The sequence below is a fragment of the Microtus ochrogaster genome, chromosome 4, assembly GCF_000317375.1.
Source record: "Microtus ochrogaster isolate Prairie Vole_2 chromosome 4, MicOch1.0, whole genome shotgun sequence".
Classification (NCBI taxonomy): Eukaryota; Metazoa; Chordata; class Mammalia; order Rodentia; family Cricetidae; genus Microtus; species Microtus ochrogaster.
In genome coordinates this window covers 89259787-89279610 of record NC_022011.1, presented here as the reverse complement: position 1 = coordinate 89279610, position 19824 = coordinate 89259787, and the positions used below count along the sequence as shown (strand labels likewise).

Genomic DNA, 19824 nt, shown 5'->3' with positions numbered 1-19824 from the left:
ACTAGCTCTTCTAGACCAGGCTGGCCTCGAACTCACAGAGATCTGCCTGCCTCTGCCTCCCGAGTGCTGGGATTAAAGGCATGTGCCACCACCGCCCGGCCTTTTCTGTTGATTTTGAGGAATGGTCTACGTAACCTAGTCTGGCCTCGAACTCCCTAAGCAGCTGAAGGTGAGCACGAACATATGATCCTCTTGCCTCCACCCCCCACGCACTGGGGTTACAGTTGGCGCCACCACACTTTGTTTTAAGCATGGAAGAGGTACCCAGGCTTCGGACGTGCTAGCAAGCAGTCCAACAACTAAACTACAGTCGCAGGCCAGGATGTTAACCTTTAAATAAACCAAAAAATAATTCTTGTTTTCTATGTGTAATGACAACTAATGTAGAAGCATCAATATTAAAAAGACACAAACATTTCCAGGGAAGCAATAGTTGATAAATTCTGATGTATCGTTGTATGTGCGTGGCCCAAATGACTTCACTGGTCTCTCTGGAGATGGACGTCAGAGTGCACTGACCCCTGCTCTCCTTTCTGCGAAGTTCTGCTGACTGCCAAGGCTGGCTTAGCCAGGCACAGCTGGGGAAATTAGCATGGGTAAATTTGGTGGTTGGTTTTTACTCTTTACTATTTGGGGGCCCACCTCCCAATCCCACAGGGCTTTATTCTTACTAATTTATAGCCGTCCTTAGCTTGGCTTATTGTTGCTTGCCAGCTTTTCTTAAATTATCCCAACAACCTTTTTCCTTTGGGCTTTTTCCTTTTCTTCTGCATATCTTATCTTCCCTCTTACTCCGTGGCTTGCCGTGCAGCTGCAGCTACTCCCAGGCCCTCCTCTCCTTCTTCTCTGCTCCTTCTCGTCCAGAGTTCTCCTTTTATGTATTCTCTGTGCCAGCCGGCCCTGCCTATCTTCTCTCCTGCCTCGCTATTGGCCTGTTGACCATTCAGATCTTTATTAGATCATCAGGTGTTTTAGACAGGCAAGGAATCACAGCTTCACAGAGTTAAACAAATGCAGCCTAAACAAAAACAACACCCCTTAAAATAATATTCTGCAACTGGTAAATGGTACCTTTTGTGATTGCACTGCGGTTTCCAATGACCAGAGGGACTTCTCCCAAGCCGTCCACCACATGGAAACTGCCGCTTGGAACCCGTTCTCATTCTTTCACATTGTCTCCACTGAAATGTTAGCAACATTGTCTCAGCGCTTTCACATTGTCTCCCCTGAAATGTTAGCAACATTGTCTCAGCACTCCTGTCCCCAGGCACAGCACTTCCCAAGGCTCCTTGTCCTCCCTCTGCTCACAGAGCTTCTTCCTCACGTCTGTGGCCGTGATTCTGCCCAGTCTCCCAGGAAGAATAGCATATTTCTATTTCTTATCTCCCTATCCTATTGGCATTTCAAATAGAATGCACTTAGCAACAAAAACAATCTCTTAATTGAAATTTTCCACCTCGAATGAGGATGGGGCGTCAACTCCTTCCTAGGCTCCCAGCGTGAGAGTTTCAGAGTTGGTTTCAGTCCATCCATCCTCCTATTCTTCAAAGCGTAATAGAAAGTGGTTCCCCCAGGCCTCCTGTACACCAAGGGCATATCTAGAGATAAGGCAGGCGACAGCCCGGCATTTCTCCTTCCTTCTCGTCCTTTCTGTATGTGACATTGCAATGGTGGTGGAGCCCGTTTTGCCCCTTTGTTTTTTGACTTTAAAGAAATCACAAGACACTTAAGGGAAAACAGAATCGCGTTGGATCATATTTTAGACAATTTGAATGACTCTTAGACCCCAAAACATTGTGGAAAGCAATTTATTTAAATATTTCTGAAAATCTAATCTGGAAGAAACAAATGGAATTTCCTCTTTTTGGTGATGCAATGTTAGTCTTTGCAATCTTAAGCAATTTCCTTTTGTAAAGCACAAATCATTATGAATTGAGACCTTTATTACAAAATTTGAGGCTTGTTTTTATTAGCTGAGTTAAGCCCATGTTACTTTTGGTTTTCATAACTTTTTTTCTGCTATCTAGGTTCATCAGTCAACTTCATTGTATTTTTCTCTAATCCCAAATAAAATCTCTCCCTCTCTGTGCCTCTCTCTCTTTCTCTTTCTCTCCCCCCCTCTGTCTGTCTGTCTGTCTGTCTGTCTGTCTGTCTGTCTGTCTCTCTCTCTTACACACACACACACACACACACACACACACACACACACACAATTTGCCTTATGCAAATATTCAGAAAGTAAATATTATTTTAAATATCTGATGAAGGCTGCCAGGTCACTTCATTTTATGGAGAAGTGAAGGGAATGTCTTGGTCTTGTGATTTTTAGGTCAATGGGGTTTTACTAAAGTTTAGTTCAGAACAAAACGGATGAGTATCAAGTGATGGCTGCCCCGAGTTTTGACAGTGTCTGCACCTGTGCAGCCATCACTGACACGAGGATGATGAGGATTTTTGTCCTCCTTAGAGATTTCCCAGCCTACAGCAGCAGGGTCCTAATTTTCATGACTATAGATTAGTGCCGGTACATCTTCCGCGTGTGCAGCTAGATCAACCCTACAGTGCATCCTCTGTCACCGGGAGCTTTTGCTTCTGAGATTTATCTACTTAGCTGTGTCAAATTGTTCTCAGTGTATGGTGATGCACCTTCAAATGGCTGTAACACTAGTAAAGTTAGAAACTGCCATCTAGCCCTTTAAATATTGTTCCCAGCTCAAGAGAGTTATTGGTTTCTGATTCTGCAGGAGTTGTTCTTAGGATGCCCTCCCCTCCTCCCTCCTCCCACTTCCCGTTTTACCCCTGAGATCAGACAACTATGATTCTGATGGCCTTTGTTTTTAACATCCCAGGAACAGGAAGACTCCAGAGATTTTCCATCAGGTATCCTTTCGATGACTTTACTATCAGGGTGAGGGAGTGTGCTTGGCCCTAGGGGCGGACTCTCCGGATGTTTTCCCATCTCCTGTTTCTGGAAGGGTAGTGGAACAAACCTTTTGAAGTGCACTTTGTCTGTAGGCCGGCCCCCTTCAGCTGGGACAAGCCTGGCATCTGTCCTGTTGCTGTTTAGCTGATTTTTGATTTAGCGGATGGACTGTCCTAACTTCTCACCACCTCCTACCCCGGTCTGCCGCGGCCATTCTCTTCCTCGAGCAGGCTCTACTTTGCCGTGTAGCGATGGCGCTGGCTTCATAATCTCCATTTCGAGCACCCCACACTTTGGCTACTTCTGCTCTTCCTTCCAAATGATTCATTCTGAACCGTAGCTTACTTTCCTTACTCCTTTAAGACGACCTGCCCATCCACTGCCGATTACCCTCTGTCCAGCCTCTGACTTCTTCCTTTATGTGAGATTGTATTGTCTACAGGAATATGTGGTTTTCTTGAGAATATTTTTAATTCCCTTTTTCTCGTTTTGTGGCAACTCTTCAACAAGAGTCGATGGAACGAATCCGTCAAATGTGTGACTGACACACTTCGGGAGAGAAGCCTCACTGGAGAAGCAGTTTGTGTGGCAGTTTTCCCCTGCACAGTCTGTCTTATTCTTCTTTCTGGAGACAACTGTGTCCCTTACCCTCATGCCTCACGTCTGACACCATCGCTCCATCCGCCAACCAGAGAGTAAAAGCTGCGAGAGAAAGGGCTCTCGTCCTCCCGCTGACAAATTCATCGTCCTGTCAACGTCGGCACCCGTGTCCTTATCTCCTGCGCAGTGGATAAGTGTCCTGGCTTTCAAAGCCCCATTCTCCTGGGTTTTTTTCAGGGCTCTGTCATCTTCTTGCCAATTAAATTCAATGGACCCTTTTATTTCTCAACTCACTTCGGCTTTGAGGCTCGTTTGACACAGAGATCACCCTTCTTCCCCCTTAGAATTTCCTGTTTTTCCAGCCCTGGTGACTCCATGCCCTCCTGTTTCCTCCCAAGTTTCTGGATGTTTCTCCCTTGGTCTCCTTTGTGTGCTTCTCTCTCTCTCTCTCTTCCTCTCTCTAAATGAAGTTAGCAAGAAGTAGTTCTTGACTGGGTGATCCTAACTCACTCTCTCGATGTGGATTTGAAGACCATTTCCACAGAGGACTGTGTCAGCCAGAGTGCTTAGATGCATTGCACCACACACACACACACACACACACACACACACACACACACACACACACACAGAGTTTCAGGTTGTCTGGGTGTCATGTTGTGCCCTCTGCACTGGCTTTGTTGTCCATCAGACATCCTGCAGTCCTGGGACAGAGCCTAGAAGGTGGCACATGGCAAGTAAATGTTAGCCCAGCAAATACACGAACGCACCAACGACTGGAAGGCTTTGATAAATGTTCTCCTTCCTTTCCCCGCCTCGTGTTTAGAGACGCTTGCCTGTCCCAGGTTGTGAAGTAGAGGAAGGCACAGGCACGGTGTGGTATCTAGTAACAGATGTCTAAAACAACTCAAGGTATGCACTGCTAGTTGGTAGTGGGAATTATGTCAGGGTCAGCGTTGAGGGTATAAATCTTCGCATTGTATGGATTTATTTTGTGTCTTGCCATGGCTGTCTCCTAAGTGTCTTGGAGTGGAAGGAAGGGGCAAGTGGAGCTTGGGTCAGATGTGCGCTTTTGGCACAAATTAAACCGCACTCTGATCTCATCGGAATGGTCAGTCAGGACAGAGCAGAGGAAATGTAATTACACAGAATTGTCTTTTCTCCTAACCCTTACCTTTTGGCCATAACTCCTAAGTATAGACTGGAGATATTTTCTTAGAAAAATCAAAAGAATATCTACTGAGTCTTCCAAAGTAAGAATTGGCTTATGGGCTGTTGATATCCGGTGGGGTTAATTATAGTCTTACAGCTGTGAGAGAGATCAAAATCCGTTCACACCAAGGTCAGCACCAGTTGGAACCGCATCTCACACTTAGGCTTCATCTTAGACCAGGTTGTATTAAACAGCAAAACCCAGGCAATACAAATTTTATAATTATATAAAGTCTTTAGGATTGTTCCAACCTTCCAAACCTGTATAAAAATAATATTCTACTTGTTTCTAATAAATGAGGCTGCTATCATGAGCAAACCTAGGTGTAGAAGCCTCAGTGGCTTTTGCTTTTCACAAGTCTCACTGCAGAGACCTTAGGTTGTGAATGAGCTCAAATACTATGGAGTAACTTGGGGCATCTCAGTGCTGGGGACCCCGCAGGTCTGGTTCGGTGGGGCGCTGGGCATGGTAGCTTCTCTCGTTTGTTTGAGGGTGATAAACTCTTGTTTCTATTGGCATAATAAACAATATTTCCAGCAGAGTGGCTGGAAGAACTGAGTGGAAAAGCAAGATGGCATAAAGTGTAGCCCAAGGTGGAGTCCTGGCCATGGCCACTCAGGGGATGAGCGCTGCTCTCTGCCCCACAGCCCAGGGAATTGTGTTCAGTTCTAGACTTCGAGGGGAATAATCTTCTAACATCAAAACTGCCCACATTTAATCTCATCACTCCATTAGAAAATCATCCCCTTTAATTAAAAGTTCCCCTAAAATAAACCACCAAGGCAGCCTCTTAATTCCTTTATAAGATTTTATTCTTAATTTATAATGTTTCTATGAAAATTTGAGTAATATATTTTAGTTTACCATCATAGAGCTAAAACGTAATAGTCCTTGTCTGACCAGGAAACTGGGAAGGGGAGAATACTACCAATTCCACTAGCAATGATGGTAGTTCTCTTGCCTCAATAAAAAGTTCAAGCATCGGGAAATGAAACATCATTTTAATATTTATTTATTTATTATGTATACAGTATTCTGTCTGCTTGTATGCCTGCAGGCCAGAAGAGGGCACCAGACCTCATTACAGATGGTTGTGAGCCACCATGTGGTTGCTGGGAATTGAACTCAGGACCTTTGGAAGAACAGGCAATGCTCTTAACCACTGAGCCATCTCTCCAGCACCCCTGAAACATCATTTTACATCCTGCACCCCAGTTCCACTCTTCTCCCGCTCCCTTTGTATCCCACAAATCTGACACTGCCCTTGTAGTGTCCCCCACAAAGAAAACTAAAAGAGAAGTGATAAATATAAGATTAAAAATAAAAACAAGTAAAATGTACAAATAAGAATATTAGTTAAACAACATACCACAACAAATCCCTACTTTGCTGTTCCATCTTTCCTGCCTCTCTATCCCCTCTTCATCTGTCTTGGTGGCACTGGGAGCAGCTGTGTACCATGCAGTGCACCCTTTCGTCCAAACAGCTCTACTTGCATACGTCCATTGTGTAATGTAATGAGTTGTTGGTCAGGTTCAAGGCCTCTGGTCTGGCACACCATCAACACTGGTCCCTCACCGAATCTCTTCTCGGATATCTTTCTGTTTCCCCTAGTCATGGAGATCCAGGGACCATGGTTCTACAGGGCCAGTCCCTTCACACACTCTAGCAGGTCATAGATGGGGTAGAGGCTGGGGAGTGCCCACCCACAGCCCTGGATGTGTGTCTGGGTGGTAGCTGAGCTGATCTGACCTGGTCACTGGGACCACCCGTCTCAGGAGAGGGCCAGAGAGGGCCACATGGGTACATGCATGTGGTGAGGAGTGAGACCAGCTTTCCCACGTGCTCTCCTATAAGGGGCAGGGTTAGCTCTCCTGTGCTGGGATCATGAGGGTCTGCTATCGTAAGGTCAGAGAGGAGAGGGTCAGCTCTCAGGTGAGGGGCTGGGGTTTTCTCTACGTGGCCTTCACACCTCAACACATGGTCCAACATACGATTCAACACCCGGTTCACATGGGCCTCTGCGGCAGCATGGGCAAAGAACATCAACACAGATAAAGGGCCATATTTTTATGCACTGTAGCAATATTCCCTTGGTGGCCAGTGAGATTAATGAGTACAGTGCAGAGAAACAGCCCCGGTCCCCAAGAACATATTTCCCCAGCTCATTCGCTCTTAGGGAATAGTCTGTGTAGAAGGGATACATACCACTATAGAAAGGCCTTCTTGAAATATTCCTAAATCACTTTATAATACAATTAAAAAGAATCTCTGCCTGTGAAGTTTGGTGTAATATCTTTGTTTATGCTTCAAGCAAAGTTATATTGGTAACAATATCAAATTAGAATCAATTTAGTTACAGTTGGTATATATATATTTTTTTTTAAGTTGGTATATATTTTTAACTAAACCTTTTTTTATTAAAACAATTTCTGAAGATTAGAAACGTATAGCTAATTTATCAATGTGTATTACTTTATTTTGTTTTTGCAATGCTGAGGATGAAACTCAGAGCCCATAACAGCTTGGTAAGTTTTCTAGTGATCAGCTAAAATCTTAGTCCTTGCAGGCACGATGCTGACACGTATGTATTTCTACAGAGAGAAATAGCCAACCTATATCTTTATGGGGATAACTTGTAAATTAAAGCTATAGCATTTATTTTTTTTCAGAAATAATGCTCATTTTTAGGAGACCTTTGTAAAAACGGAAAAGATTATGACATATTAGTACAAAACCAAATAGCTAACAAGGTAAGAGCTAGATAAGTGTCTTAGTAAGGGTTCACTATTGCTGTGAGGAGACACCGTGACCACGGCAGCTCTTCACCGCCTCCCATTTCCCTCCCCCTCCCCTAGTCAAGTCCCCCTCCCTCGTCAGCCCAAAGAGCACTCAGGGTTCCCTGCCCTGTGGGAAGTCCAAGGACCGCCCACCTCCATCCAGGTCTAGTAAGGTGAGCATCCAAACTGCCTAGGCTCCCACAAAGCCAGTACGTGCAGTAGGATCAAAAACCCGTTGCCATTGTTCTTGAGTTCTCAGTAGTCCTCATTGTCCACTACGTTCAGCGAGTCCGGTTTTATCCCAGGCTTTTTCAGACCCAGGCCAGCTGTCCTTGGTGAGTTCCCGAGAGAACATCCCCATTGTCTCAGTGTGTGGGTGCACCCCTCACGGTCCTGAGTTCCTTGCTCGTGCTCTCTCTCCTTCTGCTCCTGATTTGGACCTTGAGATTTCTGTCCGATGCTCCAATGTGGGTCTCTGTCTCTGTCTCCTTTCCTCGCCTGATGAAGATTAATATTCAGGAGGATGCCTATATGTTTTTCTTTGGATTCACCTTCTTATTTAGCTTCTCTAGGATCACGAATTATAGGCTCAATGTCCTTTATTTATGGCTAGAAACCAAATATGAGTGAGTACATCCCATGTTCCTCTTTTTGGGTCTGGCTTACCTTACTCAGGATAGTGCTTTCTATTTCCATCCATTTGCATGCAAAATTCAAGAAGTCCTTGTTTTTTACTGCTGAGTAGTACTCTAATATGTATATACGGGAAATCAACTGACTGTCACACTGAGGGAAGCTTAGAAAAGGTGTCAAAGCCCACCCCAGCTGAGACACACTTCCAACAGAAGGTGTGGCCCACATTAAAGGTGTGCTTTCCAGCCTCAGGGTCTGGATTTAAGACGTGAGTCATTCAGCCTCCTCCAACAAGACCATACTTCTTCCAAGGAGGCCACACTTCTGAATAGTGCCACTTACTTTGCTTCCTATGAGATTCTGAAGCAAATCCATTCAAACGATCACAGTCACTGTGTGTGTGTGTGTGTTACTATGGATATAGCTCATGGCCTCATCAATATAAGCATATACATTATAACTGAGCTACATCCCCAACTCCAGTTTCTTAGCAAAATCACTTTGGTCAGGTAGCTTTTCCTTAACAGTTATAAAAATATGCTTTTGGGGGGCTGGAGAGATGGCTCAGTGGTCAAGAGCACTGGCTGCTCTTCCAGAGGTCCTGAGTTCAATTCCCAGCAACCACATGGTGGCTCACAACCATCTGTAATGAGATCTGGTGCCCTCTTCTGGCCTGCAGGCATACATGAAGGCAGAATGTTGTATACATAATAAATAAATTCTTTTAAAAAAATATGCTCTTGAAGATAGAAAATTATCTACAGTTGAAAATTTTGAGATCACCAGAGATTTTATGACGTGCATATCTACTAGGTAAAATGGGTTCAGGTCACTACTCACAGCTATCTTTTATGATTTATTTTTTCTATTAATGATTTTTATTTTTTTAAATCAGAATATAATTTCATCACTTCCCATTCTCTTTTCCCCCTCCAACCACCACTTATATTTCCTTTTTCTCAAATTCATGGCCTCTTTTTTTAATTGCTGTCATATATATGACATGTATAACATACATGTCTCACACATATATGCATCCCTAAGTATAGAAATACAGCCTTCTCAGTCTGTATCATGTTCCTTATCTGCAGATTATTTCAGTGCTGACTTTAGAAGATATTTTTAATATATAGAATTTATACTTTCAAAAGATGTATATTCTCTCCAGCAGGCACAGAAATACCATTGCATGGGATGGCAGCTCATTTACCCGTGGAAGGGACTCTCTGGCTCATAGCAATTTTTGTTTATCTTGAGTGGCTTTCTGATCCAGGATCTAACATGTGGAGGATGCCATGCAGTCTGTGAAAAGCACACACACCAAGAGGTCTTCCATGGGGCCACACTAGCTATCTCCGCATGAGAGAAGATTGCCTTACAGGGAGCCTACCATCAATCTTCTGAAAAGTACCAAGTACACCTCTCAGCCTGGGGTCTGCGAGTCTGGGCTCCCCATTAGCTCAAGCAGGATGGCCAGCAGCGGTACTGGGATTAGATGGAAGAGGTTGGGAACGTGAGAGCCTCCTGCCACTGAGTAACAGGCTGTGTAGACACAGGGACAGGGAGGTAGTTCAGGAGAAAACCATCAGATGCAGGACTGCAGCAGCATCTCATCGCCAGGTTCATGCGTTCTTCCTTAAAGGACACGGGTGAACAGAGATGGCTAAGATAGAAAAGTCACTTACGATTGCCTGTTTTCCAGAGCGCTGCAAATGTAAGCCCGTCAGAGCCACACAGAAGACCTATTTCCGAAACAACTACAACTACGGTAAGGATACGCTCGCAGACTCCTGTGTCGGGAAACCTGTGTGTATGTTATATGTACGTGCTTGCGTGCATGCAAATGGGTAGTTTAAGCATAAGGCTTAAAGACCAAGGAGGACGCTAGCAAGGGTGTCCTCAGCTTCAGCTGATTAAAATGTTATCATGGTGGCAGCATTCTTGCCAAATGCCTGATGGGTTTATCAAGCATTTTTTTTAAAAAACCAAAGTATTGAGTACCCAGAGATCAGTTTCAAAGAAGTTCTCGTCTCTGGGTCGGTACCTGGGTTGCAGCTGAACTCCCCTGGAGTGATGAAGGACACTAGAAAGCCATACTTACTGGTTCTTGACATCCATCTAAGGGCACGGTTTGCTGTTTTACTTAACCAAACATTGAGATAAGGTAAATGCTAATTGAAGAGTCACCTGTACAAACAGAGCTGGCCAGCAGAAGAGGAGGATGCTATCTCTACAGGGATTCTTTCAGGTGCTTTCCACATACTATCTCATTTAATTTCCCTACGGTTCGTGAACAGTCTTCTTATCCTGGTTTTATGAGTGATTTTCGAGCCAAAGCTGCCCCTTCTTACATTATACATAACATATTTGGGATACTGTTGGCCTCCAACAAACATCACTCTCAATTCAATAAAAATCACTGTCATGTTTCAGAGAGGCCGTCACCAGAGTCCCTCAGCTGGTATAGGTCTGCCCTGTGTTACTGCAGTCCACAGACTTCTAGAATCGCTTTTGAACAGAGGTTGAATATTCCTTATCCAAAATTCTTGGGACCAGAAGTGTTTAGGATTTCAGACTTCTATTTCGTATTTTGGAATGCTTGTGGATAGGCAATAATCTTTGGAATAGGGCTGAAGTTTAAGCATGAAATGTGTGTTTCATAGACAACATTTCCTAAGGTGACTGTAGGGACATCTTCAGTTTGACTGGGACCTGTCTCAGGAAGTCAGGTGTAGAATTTTCTGTTTGTAAAATTGTACTGGATTTGGCAGTGGGAATGCTCAGCCTGTGGATGAGACCAACAGGGTCAGGCTACTCTCTGATTTTGAGTTAGTGAGTAGACATGGGTTGCAGAGTCCTCCTAAGAGAACTGTGTTATTAAAATAAGAATGTAGTCTTCATATGCCTTATTTTAGAGGATATAGAGCATGGAGAGATTTATTTCAACTTCTGCAGTTTGGGGACTTGGAAGGAGAGAAATTTAAAAAACCATGACAGTAATATTGTTTAAGGATCGTAAGGAAAGAAACTCCCGGGGGTGGGTGAATTTGAATGCAACTTCTTCCCCAAGTTTCTCTTCAATGGAATAAGTTTTTATCTTTTGCTTATAAGTTATTTATTTTTAGACTCTGTACTTCAAAGGCTAGCCTTGAATTTGCTCTGTAGCCCAGGTTGCCCCTGAACTTATATTCTTAGCCTTTCTGGAGTTAGAGTTGTGGGCATGTGCTGCCTGGCCCAGCTGGCTGCTTATCTTCAGCAGAATCTTAGTCACTCTTGGTTAGTGAGGATAGACAGACCAGGGAAGGACAGACGTCACGGGGCTAAAGGTTTAGTCTGTCTAAGAATCAAATGCTGGACTCCTCCCCTTGTGCAAGCTGATGTGACTGCAGGGAAAAAAGGCCTTCATTTTCAGAGAGCTAGCCTTTTAAAGATTCATAAAGGCTATGTGAACTTTTAAGTACAATTATGATAAAAAATAAAAACAATTTTGTACCAGGGCCTAGCAGTGTTGGGGAAGTGCTTGCTGGGCATGCACGGAACCCTGGGTGAGATCATTAGTCCCACTTGAAACTGGTTGTGTAGTTCAATGTCATCCTCTGGTATGTAGCAGGTTGGAGGCCAGCCTGGGGTACGTGAAAGTCCATCAACAAACAGGCAGCAGCAGCAGCAACACACACACACACACACACACACACACACACACACACACATTAAAACAACAACAACAACAACACACACACACTTTAAAAAAACACCAGCAACAAAGAATCTCTCCCAAGAGATGAGTCGTTTCTATGTGTCTTCACATTCTACTTCCAATGTTCTCTAGCTTCCCTGTGAACGCAGTAGCTGGTGGTACTCTTATCATTAGAAGTTAAAACACTAATCACTACCAATCACTAAAGAGATCTTAGAGAAGGTAGCTGAGTGAGTATTGGGATAGAAGATTGGCTGTGGATCACAACTGATAAAAGGAGGAGCCTTGTATGGTGGCTTACACCTGTAGTCTGTCCCGACACTTGGTAATAAAGCCCTGAGGACCAAGAGTTCAAGGTCAGCCTCACCTGTACAGTAAGCCCAAGGCCAACCTAGGTTTCCCCTGTCACAGCTGGGGGTTAAAAGGAGAAAAAATATTCTTTTTTTCATAGTCAGATACTAACCAGGCTACCCATGAGTCAAAGATTAGCTTTTGGGTAGAACTTACAGATTCCTAAGGCAAAGCAGGCTAGAAGGTAAACCATGGAACAGAAATATTTTTTTAGTATACTGACTTTCACTTGAGGTACTTGCATGTATCTCCCGAGAAAACAAAGTACAGGTAGGAACAATTGGCAGTTCCTATAAAGCCGCTACCTTATTCTTGACAAATTCAGTAAAACGTTGTGAGTTTTACCCAAATTCCTTGGATAAAGTAGGTGTTGTGGAGAGAGGTGTTTTCTTTGGAGTAGGTGCATGTGCTAAAAATTTCTAATGGGAACAGCGGGCGCCCTGGGTAAATAAATCATTAGCTCGAGAACATTTGCACAGCGCAGTCAGCGCTACTGACGGCTGGGTACTGTGGACCACATTCATTTCAGTCAGGACGCACACAAACACGGCTGCTAGCTGGCCTTCAGAACTCGTCGTCTCTTGTCAAAACAGAGGGCCCAGAGGATAGGCGGAGAGAGGGACTCCCCTTGCCAAATAGGCCAGGCAAGGCCAGCTGGGCAGTTCGGCTCGGTCTGCCACAAGCTCTCGTTCTTGCACTGGAACAAATGGAGACTCCGAAGACTGAACTAGTCATGAAACAAAAATAAGGCTTTATCCTAAAGATTTACAAGTTGTGGAAAGTGAATCTCCCAAACACCTAAAATACCTGGGAGAGTCTGTGCATGCCTACCTACCAAGAAAGCCTTCCCAAAGTGGATTCACTAGGATATATTGTGTTTCTTCTGGGGACACTGTACTAATATGACAAGGCTTCCCAAGCAATGGCTGTTGACATTTTATTAATTGGCATCTTCACATTTTTCTTAAAAAAAAAAACTTTGCTGTAAAAATGCTTATGTATCAGAAGAAGAGATCTCCACAATATGGCTCTTCCAAAGGGAAGCAGAAGATGCCTACTCTGTAGATTTCCAGTCATAGAGTGTGATTTGCAGTGGAGGACGATTTGTCTTTGGACTGAGAAGGGAAGCTGGGTCCTGTAAGAGAGCAAGAGCTAGCATAGTACTTTCATCGCGAGAGGAGACGGAGGCTACTTGCAGGATGGAAGTTTCTCCATGACACGGTAGGGTCATGGAGTGGCGGAGTCGCTGACAAAGTAGATGGAGGAAACAAGGTCTGGTAGACAACTTTGCTTCACGAAGAAAGTTCAGTCCACCTAAAAGACATAGGAAACATGGCAGTGACGTGAAGGGCCGTGCCGATGTCTGCATGGTGAGCTGAGGTGAAAACGGTTAAGAGATTGAAGAACCCGTTTGCAAACACTACCGAACAGGACTGTGTCGTAACCCTGAAGAGATCCGCCTCGAAAAGAAATCAATCAAGGAAAGAAACAGAGTAGAGAGTGGAGTCCAGGCCTTTCCACAGGGTGGAATCAGCGTGAGCCAATTCCTCTTGGCAGCAATTGGTGCTGCACGCATGCACATTCATACATCCCAAGTGAGACTCTGGAGGGAAATTAGAACATTATTCAATCAACTCTGATTAGCTAAGTGGGTTTTTGAAAATCAAACACTTGTACACACACGCATGCATATATAAACACCAGTGTATGCAGATACAGATACTTATATGTATTTAATTTCATTAAAGAAAAAGGTCTGCCTTACTTCTCCTAGCCATTGAGTATGAACTTGAAATGAGTTGGCTGGAGAGAATTCTCTTGGCTCTTTTGCAATGGTGTGCCTACTTTGGGTCTTCATAGAAACCGGATTCCCTTTCTTTTATCCAGTCATCCGGGCTAAAGTCAAAGAGGTAAAGACAAGGTGCCACGATGTGACTGCCGTCGTGGAGGTGAAAGAGATCCTAAAGGCATCTCTGGTGAACATCCCCAGGGATACCGTGAACCTCTACACCACCTCTGGCTGCCTGTGCCCCCCACTTCACGTTAACGAGGAATATGTCATCATGGGCTATGAAGATGAGGAACGCTCCAGGTAGTCACCCTAAGAGTTCAGGGTTGCGTCTACTTCCCAGGCATTATGTTTCTCTTTACACATCTTGCTGTGACGTTCTTGTCTTCTCTACTTCCTTGGGCACTGTAGCTACATTTTTTTTTTTTTCGAGACAGGGTTTCTCTGTGGCTTTGGAGCCTGTCCTAGAACTAGCTCTGTAGACCAGGCTGGTCTCGAACTCACAGAGATCCGCCTGCCTCTGCCTCCCGAGTGCTGGGATTAAAGGCGTGCACCACCATCGCCCGGCTGTAGCTACATTTTTAATTTTATATATTGGATAGAAAAGGATGTAAGTATAATTTGTGGGTATGGATTTTTCTGGAAAAAGGGATCGTAGCTTCATTTATTTCTAAAAGAGGTCCATGACTCTTTCCAACTCTCTGACCTCTCTATTCTAGAATAAACATATTTAGTCTTTCTTGCCACCAATTCCTTGACTTTTTCAATAACATACTTTGGTTATTCAAACGTGGTCATTTGATTTTCAAATCGCAGGTTACTCTTGGTGGAAGGCTCTATAGCTGAGAAGTGGAGGGATCGGCTGGGTACGAAAGTCAAGGTAAGATTAGATTTGATGTTTCAAGTGGTAACACACTGGGGCTGGGGACTTGGCTGTGGCAGAATGCTTCGTAGCAAGCACACTCCAAGTTTCAGTCCACAACCCCAGAAAAAAAAAATAGTTCTGCTTGCTAATATAGTCCAGAGAAAACCATCTCTCATATAAATAGTTGCCCTCACCTTCATGAGAATATTAAGACCTGATATTCAGACACATATGCATAGACATATACACATACATTGAATATTCTAGAAACTGGAATTGTCTTTACTGTCTCTTCATTGGAGGATTGAATTCGCTGTATGTGCACCAAAGCTCTGGCTGCAGTTGCCTGCCCTTCTTGTGAGACTGCCTATAGCTAGCCAGTCAGCACGGACTGGTGTCACACTATCATGGGAATGGCAGCCTCCTGACAATTAATTAGTCTGCCATCGGTAGGGTATCACTTCCATCTCCATGTTCAGTAGAAGTCCCAAAGGACTGTTCTAATGTTAACCTAACACTTCATTTCGGGTGGGAAAAAGGAGGAGGAAAACACGCCTTTCCAAGAATTCTATCCAGAAGCTTTATCTTAGAATCTTTGGTCAGGACAGGTGTTGTTTTGATCTCCAGTTGCCAGGAGTAGGGAATAGAAAAATTTTATTGTTTCTAAACAAATTGTTCTTGTCCGAGAAGGGAAAAAAAAAATCAATGATAAATGAAAAAACTACCACAATGAGTAATGTACAGACATCAATTCCTATGAACCAGTCGCTGCCACTGTCATCAGTGAAGAGGGGATCCCACCAAATTAAGTTCTGCATGCAATGTGGCTTTCGTATTTCATATTAAGATCCTAGAATCAATATATCAAAAAAAAATCAAGTAGTGAATTACTAATTAAAAAAGGTTTTCATTTTTTTTATTAGTGAACTAGTACATCTTTTTCAAAGCGGAGAACGGAAGAGGGAAATGCTGAAGACTCCGAGGATGCGTGCTGGGGTGGGGGTGGGAATGCGCCAAACACAACACACCCTCTTCTCTTGGAAGGCTTGGGAAGGATTTACAAGGAAAGCTAAACACCCCTAGGCAGTTGATCTTACACATCTGGCACTCAGCGTGGCGGACACGTGGGAGTTGGGGTGACCTACAAAAATGTGGAGGGCGCGACTTCATAGCTAGGGACGATCACTACCAAGCTCCTTCCGCCCTCCGCCAAAAGCCGACCGCCAGCGTTCTCTGCTTTCATCTCTCGTCAGTGAGCCCGGTGTTTAGTTGTTAGTGGAGAAATGGCTCTGCTTCCCAATACCGGGGTCTCTTCTCATGCTTTCAAGTCTGTTTTCTGCTTCCTAGCGCAAAGCAAGCATTTGTCCTAAATTCCTGTACCAGCTGGAAGAGCGTCAGTATCTCTGCTGGCAAGCGGAACAAGCCTGGCTGGTTATGTTTCCCTGGGATGCATGGCTCGTCCTGATTCGTAGCATGGTAGATTGACTTTCCCTCGCTCCCTACAGGGCAATCACAGTTTTGGATGTTCCAGACTGAGATTCACACACCTCTGGGAGACAATAAACCAGTAACTTGAACAAGGTTTTTTTTTTTTTTTTTTTTTTTTGAGATTATTTGCTATATAGCCTTAGGTGGATTGGTACTTCCAATTTAGCACAGACTGGACTGGTACTTGCAGTGTAGTGCAGGTTGCCCTCAAACTCTCTTTAGTCCTCCTGCACTGGTGTTTGCATTATTGTAATGTATAATACAAACCATTATTATAGTATGCATTATTATTGTAATGTATAATACAAACCATTATTATAGTATGCATTATTATAGTAATGTGTAATACAATACATTATAGCATGCATTATTATTGTAATGTATAATACAAACCATTATTATAGTATATATTATTATTGTAATGTATAATACAATCCATTATTATAGTAATGCATATTACAAACACCCAATTCTCTTCCCTGTTTTTGTTTTTGTTTTTTTTAGAGACTTTTAAAATTCTTATTTGTATGTCTGAGTGTTTGTGTGTAAACGTACGCATGAGTTCCTGGTGCCCATGAAGTCAGAAGAGGGTGTGGGATTCTCTGGGACTGGAATTACAGATGCTTGTGAGCTGTCGTCTCTTGGGTGCTGGGAACCCCTGGTCTTCTGCAAGTTTAGCAAATGTTCTTAACTACTGAGCCATCTCTCCAGACCCAGTGGGCCAATTTTTAATTTGTGTTTCTGCTCTGAGTCAGAAGTTTGGTGCAGGAAAAACTCTTCTGGCTAGAATTATTAGGATTCTTATTATAGGTTTCCAGTTAACTCAGGAATGTTAAAAAGACTTTTATGGAGGATTTTTTTTTGTAGTCCGATCAGATTTGCTCTTTACAGCTGATTTTTCTTTGAGAAGAAGGCCATTTAAAAAGACTTATCACCATTCTCCCGTATACATGATTGTTTGCCTAGGTTCCACGATAGCCACTCATTCAAATCAAGATACTTGGCTATCTCCAAGATACCTTGGTGATAATTAAGGATCAGATTATTTTTTAAATAGGAAAGCAACAATATTGTGGAATAAATTCAGCCAAGAAGAAGATATAATTTAATAGAAAATAGCAATAGCTAACATACTGTTTACCATTCAGTACGTAATTCAGTCTTCAGAATAATCCTATCATTAATGTTATTAATCTCAGTATAGAAATGATAAGAATGCCATTGAGTAAGTTTAAAGGTCTGCGTGGTAAGCAGTATTTTAGGATGAGACCCGGGTCATCTAGCATTAGCTTCTTGCTTCTTAAAGTGAGGTCACTGAACCCACAGCCCAGGGGTCCCATTTCAGAGCTGCCAGACAGGAAGCTGTTCCTAGCGGGATCCTCTGATGATCTCGATGTTCACTGAAGTTTGTCAAGCACGGTTGTTCTTACCACTTTCCATACTTTCAAAATGTAACCTCCTTCCAATCCCTTATATCGTAAGCAAACACTATTGACATTGTTCATATGAGATACAAGTAAATACGACTTTTCTTATTAAAACCAATGTATACAACAACAAACAAACAAGCAAACAGAAACCTACAACAGGGGCATTGTTAAAGCGAGGCAGAGGCAGGGCCCTGGGGCTTTGCTGTAATGGTTAGTATTAGGACACTATTCTGACGACCCCTCGTGTTTCCACTATTCAAATCGGTTCACTCTGTGTATGTGTGTGTACATGTTCATGTATGTGCACTTGTCCATGCATGTGCAGATGGAGACGAGGGGTCACTGTCAGGTGTCCTCCTCAGTGGCTCTTTACCTTCCTTGTTCAGGAAGCTGACCAACCGATTAAGCTAGAGGCACTGACCGTGACCCATCTCTGCCCCCTGCCCTCACTGCTCCCTCAGCGCTGAGATGACAGACTTGCACGTTGCACTTGGCTTTTCCCCAGAGGCTGGGTACCAAACAGTAGGATGTTACACTTGTGCCGTCTCCCCAGCCACTTAACTAGCTTTTAAAAGGTTATGCTGCACTAGGCGGTGGTGGTGCACACCTTTAATCCCAGTACTGGGGAGGCAGAGGCAGAGGCCAGCCTGGTCTACAGAGCTAGTTTCAGGACAGCTGGGGCTGTTACACAGTGAAATCCTCTCTTGAGTCCCCGTCCCCCCAAAAAGGGTTATATTGCTTTGGTCTTAAGAGGATGAAGAATAGCCCCCCTTTCAAAATTATCAACTTAAAACTACTCGAATATAGACTTGGAAAGTACAGATAGTGCCGACATCTGCATCGTTCACCAACGTGGGATTTGATTCCAAGTTTTGGTATGACGGCATTGCTGGATGTCTTTAGATGAGAGGGTCTCGTCGTGTCTTTTGAGTTCAGAGTGTTGAGCTTTTGCAGTGTCGGTCCTATTGTTGTCCTGGGATGGAGATTTTACACTTTTGGAAAAGTGGTAAAACAGTTTAGAGATCTGGCTTGGCAATCTCCCTGAGCTGCGAACATTCTAGAAACGATGCCCTTTGTGCTACGCGTGCGTGATCGTTTTGTCTCTTTTTGTTTCACAGCGCTGGGATATGAAACTCCGCCATCTTGGCCTGGGGAAGACGGATGCTGGTGATTCCACTCAGAGTCAGAAGTCTGGCAGGAACTCTCATCCCCGGCCAGCGCGCAGCTAAGTCCTGAAATGCAGAAGGCCACACCATGGACTCCCTGCTAAGACTTGCATTGCTGGACCTAGCAAGGGAAAACTGCATGATTGCACTCATTGACGTATTGTTTACTACAGATACCGTGTGGCAACTGGCGTTACTTCTGCGTCCTCTCTGCTTCTTAATGGCCCGTGCTAGATCCTTAGATCTGTCAAATACCATTTTACTAATCACGGGGAAACTGTTCTTTCTCGACAGTAATAGTAAATTAGGCATGCTGATGCCAAGGTCTTTGTACCAGTCCCCAGGCATCGGTTTCCTGTTCTGTATCCAGATTGAGAATGCAAATATTGGATGTAATGAGAGATTTGTGGCAATATCGAAAGCCAGACATTGCTGTAAGACCGGCCCTGCTGGTGCACGCCCAGCCTTGTTTTTGTATGCCTGTTGGGCATTTCCCTCATGCTATGGGAGTCCTAGATGTTTATTAAAGGTAGCATGGCAGCTGGAAATTAAATCCTGCCCATGCAGACAGCACAGCACCAGGAAGCATTTATGAGGAAATGACACCCAGCATGAATAGTTCTCAAGATTGGCAGGAAGCAAAACAAAGAGTGTCAGGAGCCAAGGGAAGACGATTTTGCCTGTCTAAGAAGCATTCTGGAACCAGTAGCCCTTGGGCCATTAACAGCGGTGTTCTCTCTTTTGGTGATGTGTTTGGTTTGTGCATAACTATATTAATGGGCATTAGAGAAAGCCTTATAGCTAGACACCTGCCATTATCACCATAGCTCTGCTTCCTTCTAAATAAAGACTTATAGCTAGACACCTGCCATTATCACCATAGCTCTGC

General features: G+C 43.8%; 1 protein-coding gene across 1 annotated transcript in view; it reads left to right on the top strand.

The window, feature by feature from the left end:
- The window catches only part of Frzb (frizzled related protein), a 32037-nt gene extending 12219 nt beyond the window's left edge, over window positions 1-19818 (top strand). The window contains exons 3-6 of the mRNA XM_005346641.3: window positions 9852-9917; window positions 14085-14289; window positions 14803-14866; window positions 18888-19818. Coding sequence (XP_005346698.1) covers window positions 9852-9917; window positions 14085-14289; window positions 14803-14866; window positions 18888-18998 — 446 coding nt within the window. The 3' untranslated portion in view covers window positions 18999-19818. The remainder of the gene's footprint in view (window positions 1-9851; window positions 9918-14084; window positions 14290-14802; window positions 14867-18887) is intronic.
- Window positions 19819-19824: the final 6 nt, after the last annotated feature.